The 9,173-nt window shown below is 38.5% G+C and overlaps 1 protein-coding gene across 1 annotated transcript in view; it reads right to left on the reverse strand.

Moving 5' to 3' along the window:
• The window catches only part of sorcs3a (sortilin related VPS10 domain containing receptor 3a), a 309,488-nt gene extending 308,102 nt beyond the window's left edge, over positions 1 to 1,386 (reverse strand). Inside the window, exon 1 of the mRNA XM_077246248.1 lies at positions 589 to 1,386. Coding sequence (XP_077102363.1) covers positions 589 to 1,278 — 690 coding nt within the window. The 5' untranslated portion in view covers positions 1,279 to 1,386. The remainder of the gene's footprint in view (positions 1 to 588) is intronic.
• Between the last annotated feature and the right edge of the window lie 7,787 nt (positions 1,387 to 9,173).

Genomic DNA, 9,173 nt, shown 5'->3' on the forward strand with positions numbered 1-9,173 from the left:
GAATATACAAACAGTGCAGAAAGATCTTGCATTTGCAGACTTTACCCCAGCAGATTTAACTGACTGCCATTTAAAAATACGTACATTTACAAACGTAAATGATCAGTGCCAGTGAATATGATGTTAGTAAAGCTATGAAATACATTCCAGCTCATCGCAAGAGGTCCTATTGTGATTGATCTCTTTGTTTCACAAACAGGTGGTTAAAACTCCGAACAGGTGTTTTTTGTAAACATGTAGCCTACATCATCTCTGCTGAAAAGACTAAGCTGGTTTGCTGGTCTTAGCTGGTTTAGGAGGGCTCCCAGCCTAGCAAAGCTGAAAAGTGCCAAAATCCCTGTAATAACAGCCTAATCAGCTAGCTTATGTTTGATGAACATGGTCTTTTCAGCAGGAATGTTTGAGGGGGGAGCGTTTCAGGAAAGGTTGGGGAAATTCTCATTATAAATGGCCCTATGGAGTCCAAACAACATGCGCATGTTTCGCCAGAGAAGTTGTCAAGAACTCTTGGCAGCAAAACAAGACAGCATGGACCAGATAAGTGAATAACATATTATTGCACAGAAGTACTGGATGTTGCGGACTTACACTGCTGTTTTTTCCAGACCAGTACACGACTGCGTGGTTGTGCGCGGAGTCTCCAGCCAGAGCAAAAGTGCTGCTGGCCAGTTTGGGTTCATCTGGTCTGGAATCCGATATTCGGGCATCATGCTCATCATCCCGGTTCCAGCGAACTTCGGCGCGTTTACTATGTCCATCCACCCGCATACCGGAGGTCTTTCTCTGCTCCTCCGAGCGGGTATCAACGCTCCGCTCGCTCTCCAGAAACTCAGGCACGCTTCTTTTGACTCTCTCTGATGCGTTCTCGGATTCCAATTCGGATACACTTTCCACATATTCATCCGAAAACAATTCTTCATCTAAAGCGGACTCGGGGAAGTTCCTCAAAGGCGCACGAGAGTATATCCCCTCAGCGTTTCTTCCCAGTTTCGGCGCAATCCCTGAAAAACCATCCGCCTCTCGTCCATTGGGTACTCCAATATTCGGGTAAAGAACTGTGATCAGCTTGGGTTTCTTTTGATCCTGTTTCGGATATTTCCCAAAATCTGGCGGGTCACGCAGATGCTCATCCCCTGCGTAATTCACTTGCATTGGCAACATACATGGAGCGCAACTTATATCTGCCTTTACATTTGGAAACACATACACGGAGGAAAGAATAAGCCAGGTAGAAAGAGTAAAGTGAGCGCCAGGGAATAAACCCAGACCGGTCTCCATCGTTAATAGAGATTTTGGGGAATGCTTCTCCCCTCCCTCCGACTCTCAGACGCACAGGGAAGCAACTCCAGCAAAGTGTCGGGCTTTAAAGAAGTGCTCCTCAGCTACACCGCTCACGTTCGGGGATGTGATGGTGGAGTAAGGCAGCACATAGGGGAGGTAGTGAATCCAATCCAAGCCGCTGCTGCGTCTAGGGAGAGAGAGAGAGAGAGAGAGAGAGAGAGAGAGAGAGAGAGAGAGAGAGAGGGGGGGGGTGGGTATCGTGCGTATTAAAGTCTTTTATTTTTATACAGCGAATTACATTAAAATTGATACTCAAACATTTTACTGCTTTGCACAAAAAAATAGCCTATGCTTGGGCTGCCGTTATTGGTTTACTAGAGCTATAAGCATTTCTATAAATAGCCTGCAAAATGTATTTATCTGTTTTATATAAACCAACATACAATTATAATAGCCTTATAATAATAATCACAATAATAATATGTAGAATATATGTCTTGTCGTATGCAGCCTATTCAAATTGAAATAAATAATAAATTTTTCGTGCATTGACAATTTGACGGTGATCGATTATGTCACGCGACAGATAAAAAATAGCCTAATGCATATAATAAAACCAGCCCAAACGTCGTCTTATGAAGTCATAGCAATTGCGTCATCGTGTAAATTGCACGAATTAGTACTTGTTAAAAAAAAGTAGGCTATTGTTTGAATTGGTTCCTTTCAAAGAATCGGTTGAGTCAGGTAACCGACCGTAGTGGTGAGTTCATGTGAACTGATTCGGTTCTCAAGTTCAACTCACTTAATTTAACGATTATGTTGCAGCGGTCACAGCTCACTTGACTGGAGTGGAGGATTATTAAGCAATTATTTGCTTTTGTATGACTTCTAAAGACTTGCCTACCCACTCATGTGGACCACCTGCCTACTTACGGTGAGTTGTGCATCCTTTTTGAGGCTTATATTCTTCAATTATGCATGACTGACAGGACTGACTTCAATATTCTTCCGCAGAACACAAAATAAGTCATACGGTTTTGGAACGACATGAGGGTGAGTAAATGACGACAGAATTTAAATATTGGTTTGAAATTTTCCTTTAAGACTTCCTGTTTGCAAAGATCACTAGTGACTGCTGTAATCGCTCAAACCACATAAACGCTCGTTTCACATCGTACACATTCATGTACCCATCCCATACCCAATAACAATTTCTGATGTGTTCCTTGTGTGGCTGTAGATCTTAGGTTTGGCACGTGCACGCGCGCAGCAGTAACATTATTCTCCTGTCATGGGTAGACAAGGCGCTCTGTTGACAGGGACAAACTGCAGGAGCTCAGCGTGGAGAAGCAAAGTCCTCACACATCAGCGCACATGGACTGCAGGATAGTTTTTTTCAGCAGGCAAGGGCGTTTTAGATGATCCCATACTGTTTAATGTTGTCTGTGTGAGTTGGGGTCATCTTTGGTTACACTTTAGAATACTGTACTGAATAGCCTAACTACTAACGAACAAATGAGTAACGCACTATTAACATTCTACTAACTAGCCTACTATTAACTAACAAGAAACTCTGATTAACAAATTAGTAACTAATAGCGCTCAGTTGAATGTGGTAGTTCACTTTTAGCTAATCAGTAACTAGGCCTACAGTTTTTCATACCTCACTGAAGACTAGGCCTACTATAAAGAACTACAGGTTCATAATTAATATTAATTATGCATAATGTATAGTATAAAGTAATGGTAACCCACCATTAGTAATGAATCAAATGTAGGCTACTACATCCTTCTAAAGGAACTACTAATAATTTTGATCAGTATTTTAAACTGAAATGCTTGATAACTACCTAATATTGTCTGAAGTCATTGTAAGCTTTTGAGGTTTTTGTAAGGTTTTTGGATAGTAATTACTCAAGTGTTACTACATCTTTCTAAAGGAAATGGGTTACCATTACCTTTTATTAGAAATTATGCATAATGCATGTTAATTATGAACCTGTATATAATTCTCATGGAGGTGATTAGATAATAGTCCACTACCACATTCAACTGAGCACTATTACTTTTTTCTCATTTGTTGATCAGAGTTTCTTGTTAGTTAATAGTCGTAACTAGAATGTTAATAGTGCATTACTCATTTGTTCCTGTGTAGTTATTAATTTATGAAGGAACAGTATTCTAAAATGTTACCTCATCTTTTGCCTATATGTTGAAAGGGTCCTTACAAGATAGTGAATCCAGAAAACAATAAGTTGGCATTTCCAGTCATAAAAACCCTCAAATACAGTGTAGCTATTTTTCAGCTCTTCTGCATCCTAAGGGAACAGAGAATATAGTATTGATAACAGCTTAGCATATGATACACATTCACTCAAATTAGAAGGAAGATGGATTTTTGCCCTCTCCCGCTGTCTCGGCACTAACCCCCACTGGTTACATTATTATGCTGTAGATTACAGCTGGGCTGAGGTGACAAGAGTATCTGCAGGCAGGTGCCGGAAAAGGCTATTAATACTGATCTGAAATGATATTTAAGTAGATAAGATTTTATCTGGGGCAATTAAGATGGTGCTAGATAATCACATGAGAGTCAATTCTGAAAATGAGTGTATAGTATATGCATAAATGAATCCTTATTTGCATAATGATTTTAATTGGAAAAGTAGGAAAACAGACATCATGCACATAAAAAAAAATGTCATGTTAAAATTATGAAAATTGGCATAAACCGCAGACACATATTTGCAAGTAACAAATGTGCATTCATCACTTGCGAGGAAGAAATGGCACATTCAATTTATTGACAGTCAATAAAGACACGCAGTGCAGAGTCGATTACTTACAAATTGTAATTAGTTACTCATTACAAATTTCAAAAATTGCAGTTAGTAACATTATCCATCACACATTTAAGGTAATATTATCTGACTACTTTTTGATTACTTTTTTGATGACTTTTGACATAAATCATTTATCACACAAAGTAATTAAATCATAAAATTGAAAAATTAAAATAAATCATTTTAATATAAAAACAATCAAAATAAAACACTTTGTTAAAAAAAAATATATATATTTATTTTAGTTGTTTACCTGCATGTCATGTGACCATTTCCTGACATCATCATAATTATAGTAGTAGTATTGACTTTGATTATTGACCTAACTTCGAAATCTCAGGGTGTCAAAGAGGTTCAGTTTACAAAAAAGTTAAGGAATCCCTGCATTGCATGTAAATGAAATGACGAGAATTTGTACATTTTAATTTGTTTGAAAGACAAAAGCCTTCCAAAGACGGTAATACAAAAAGCCGTAGGCTTTTTAGAAGGGAACATTTATAAGATGAAAAACAATTTTTAGTGAGAATCAATGAATTATGGCAAATTTACAGGCATTGTAAGAATAACGTAATCAACAGAAAAAGTAACCGTAGTCTTATTATGAGTATTTTAAAAATGTAATAATCTAATTACAAGTACTTCATTTTTGGAATCTGATTACTTAATCCAGATTACATGTAATCAATTATAATTCAGCACTTCCTGACTGCTAGGTTCCCTTTCAAGGGAACTCGAGCTGCGTCGAGATGCTGTGGGAACGCCCCTGTGTGATGGCGTCATGAAGCACCTATGAAATCAGTCCAATGGTGTGACAGAACGTCATGTGACGTCATAGACCAGGAAGTTAAAAAGCACCCCTGAAAACAGACCGTGCTAGCTGTGCCTTCAGCGCTTTGTGTGAATCTGTCTCTGTCTATTTATTGTTTGTCCACAAGCATATATGTGTGTGTAATATATATATAATATATATATATATATATATATTTGAATATACATATATATATATGTATATTCATATATATATATATATATATATATATATATATATATATATATATATAAATATATAAAATATATATTATATACACACAAATATATATCGGTGCGATTCATGTGTTGTTTGTTTGGGAGAGGAGCATGCACGGTCAGCTATAGTAAAGAGGGCTGACGGTGATCATTCATAAATTCCCGACGTGTGACATATGCACTATCGAGAGTTTTTAGCTCGGCTCCTGTTGGCTTTTGTTCTCGAGGGAAGAAAGTCAATAAAGATTCTTTGGCTCGGATCTCGCGTTTTCAGAGGCAGCGCATAGATTGCGGGTCTGCAATAAAGATTCTGTTACTTGATCTCGGATCTCGCGTGTGCTGAGGCAGCGCGTAGATTACGGGGTCTGCAGTAAGAATCTAGTGGCTCATATCTCGCGTTTGCCGAGGCAGCGTGTAGATTATGGGTCTGCATCTCTACAATAAGAATCTAATGGCTCAGATCATGCTTTTGCCGAGGCAGCGCGTAGAATATGGGTCTGCATATCTGCGATAATAATCTAGTGGCTCATCTCGCGTTTGCCGAGGTAACGTGTAGATAATCGGTCCGCAATGTATAAAATGCGCAGGGGATTGAGCAGACAGGAATTTCACTTTCTCTCTTTCTCTTATGATTGTGTGCAAACTAATTATGTATTCTTTATTGTTTGAGATTATAATATGAAAATTCAGCCTGTCATTCAGACCATATATTCTTGTCTGCTTGTTCTGGCTGCATTTATTTTGATGAAATTAAATGTTAAATACTCTTTTTATTTGAAGTCTATATTAATACACTATATATTCAGGCTTTCACCTTGACCGTTTCTACTTGTCTGGTTGATATTTGGTTGCGTTTAATTTTTGAGAAAATTAATATACTATTCAGCTTTTTCATCCAGACTGTGTTTACATGTCTGGTTGATATTTCGCTGCATTTAATTTTTGAGAAAATTAAATATGTAGGCCTACTCATCTTATTTTTGAGGAGTTAGATGTCTATATTAATACACTATATTCAGCCTTTCACCTCCTAGACCGTTTCTACTTGTCTGTTTGATATTTGGCTGCATTTATTTTTTGAGAAAATTAAATAAGTACTCATCTTTGAGTTAGATGTCTGTATTAATATACTATTCAGCTTTTCATCCAGACCGTGTTTACTTGTCTGGTTGATATTTGGCTGTATTTAATTGAGGAAATTAAATATATACTACTGTTCTTTGAGGAGTCATTTAATTCTGATGAAATAAATGGTGAATTCCCAGGGAGAAATGGATCACACCTCATATGGTGCCCATCTTCCTTCGGTACCCTCCAGCGAGTTCTAGTCTCAGTGTCTGACTCGCTGAAGGAGGGTTTAAGAAGGGTCAGTTCGGTTATCTCCTACCGGTCATCCGTTTCAGGATGCTGGATTGGCTTCTCAAGCTATACTAGAGACCATTCTCGAGAGGCTGGGTCTTCCTCCGAGGAGGGTCGTAAAGTAGGGGTGGGAATCTCTAGGCACCTCACGATTCGATTCGATTACGATTCAGAGGCCTGCGATTCGATTCAAAAGCGATTATCTGAATCTTTTGTGTGTGTGTGTGTATGTGTGAATATAAATACTTTGCTTTAAAAGTACAAAGTAATGACCCATAAAGAATTAACGTACAATATATTTTATTAACATTGCAAAGAACCAACAGGAAAATAAATGTGTGCCTGAACTAGCAGCATACTTGTAGTAAATTAATAATATAACAACAACAGGGGTTCTGACGATTCATGCTACCCATCGAGATGTGCTACTTACTGGTGCATGTGCAGACTCATTTTTCTTCTGCTTACCACGCCCATAAATCTATGCATCCTTGCTGTAGAGACTTGTAGGAAACTTTGACAGGTCAAAGATGAATATTTGATGATAATTTTTACTTTTCACACCGTTTTAAAAATAAAAACAGTACATTATACTGTACTCTTAACTTCAAATTTTATTATAACATTTTTACTTGTTATATCAAATGTGATAATTGCTAGTTCATTTAAAATATCAAAATATGCTCCCCATACACTTACCCTGATTAAAATGAAATAACGATGTTATAATATTGTGAGATTTACACCATTATGGAAACAATAGAGAATGAATCAACATTATCTGTGATCGATTCGCGTTTGGGTAGCATTTTTCGACAAGGCAGCAGAAATCGTCTGAACACCGGTACAGCCCAGAGCCATAGAGAGAAACGGCTCTGGTACAGCCGAGTGTTTTTCCTCCTCTGGGTGGAAACGTGTCATATGGCTTCTCATATTTGTCGTGTTGCCGAAATATTTTAGTTTTATTCTACAAAGCTTACAACTAGTGTGGCTCTTGTCCAGCTCCTTTCCCCCTTCAACTTCATAGAAGCCAAAATATTTCCACACGTCAGCTTTTAACGAGGAGGGTGTTTGGATTTCGCGCTCAGCCATCGCGTCTCTGTTATGTGCGCACGCCACAGACAGACGGTCCGGGCACTGCACTTCCGCGCTTCAGAGTTCCGTCTTTTGCGTTCCGTCAATATTACGTCATTATAAATAGGCTACATATCTAAAAAAAAATATATATATTTTTTTTGAAAATCGATTTTTGACATTTGTGAATCGATTCAGAATCGTCCACGTCCGCATCGCGATGCATCTAAGAATCGATTTTTTTCCCCCACCCCTATCGTAAAGCAGTCAGTTCAGTTGTTCCCTGCTGGTTCGCCGCTTCAGGGCGCCGAGGTGCCTGCATTTCCCAACGATCCTCCTCCGAGGGTCGTAGAACAGTCATTTCGGTTGTTCCCCGGTTCGCCGTTACAGGGCACCGAAATATGGTAATAACTTGTGGCCTCCTGCACATGAGACCCCTGCAGTGGTGGCGCAGAACCAAGGGGTTTTCTCCGAGGGGAAATCTTTTTTGCATGATCAAGGTCACGCGGCGATGCCTTAGTCATGTGGAAGAAACCTTAGTTCTAGGGGTGGCACGGTTCACAAAACCCACGGTTCGGTTCGTATCACGGTTTTAGGGTCACGGTTTTCGGTTCTGTACGGTTCTTGTTGTTATTTTTTCTTTTAATCTTTAACACTCCAGAAATTTACTTCACCCTAGGCTATAGCTTAATTACCCACAATTCAGGATACAGTATTAAAAAAAATTTATATCATGTAATCATGCACAAACTTGACTTGACTTTAGCACATTATTGAGACCATCTCTGAGGAAAGGTACGTGACATTTTGATACAGCAAGAGAGAAGACATTGATGAAATGCTCTTGTTTATTTGGCAAAAAAGGAGAATGTGTATTGCTATCTCTACAGGGACTTATGTTCATTTTTAGCACACAAAGATTAAAATTAACTTGCATTTATCAAACTGTCAACTTCAGTGTAGCTCTTACAAAATGTTTATCTTTTAAAAGAAAAAGAGAAGAACTCTTAAAGCACTATCTTTTAAATAAGTGAAAATATGTTACACATAATTGCCAATAATGAGGCTATAACAATAGCAAAGGCCATAACCATAAAGTGAAACATAAGTTCAACCTCAACACAAAAACAGTATCAACAATGCTTCTATTCCCTGAGAGCGAGGGTATTTGTGACCAGTCACGGAAACTAGGGACACAAGTCGGTTCTGGGGCATTTTGAGTTATTCATAGATTCTGAGAGTGTAATATCCAAGCTTTCCAACGATGTGTAACATGTGGAAATCTGATAATATTTGGAGAAGTTGTGGCCATTTTAAAGTAGGCACTTAAAAAAGCTCAAAGAGGAGAAAACGAGCTCTAAAGATTGTGCAGTTCTCACCTGTCTCTGCTGCTGGGGGTGACAATATGGCTCATTTACATCTCATTTAGATAAGCCATACCCCCTGTAAAGCTCCTCCATGTGCTTTACAGCTTTTTTTACACTTCGAATGAGTGCACTTCTGCCGCACTAGGCGAAAAACAATTGTGCTGCCCCTCTATTTGCAACGTACCAGCAACAACACACAAATACCAATAATGCCATATAGCCT

The sequence above is a fragment of the Siphateles boraxobius genome, unplaced genomic scaffold (assembly GCF_051911475.1).
Source record: "Siphateles boraxobius isolate OS27281-9 unplaced genomic scaffold, OSU_SipBor_1 29, whole genome shotgun sequence".
In the NCBI taxonomy this organism is placed as follows: domain Eukaryota; kingdom Metazoa; phylum Chordata; class Actinopteri; order Cypriniformes; family Leuciscidae; genus Siphateles; species Siphateles boraxobius.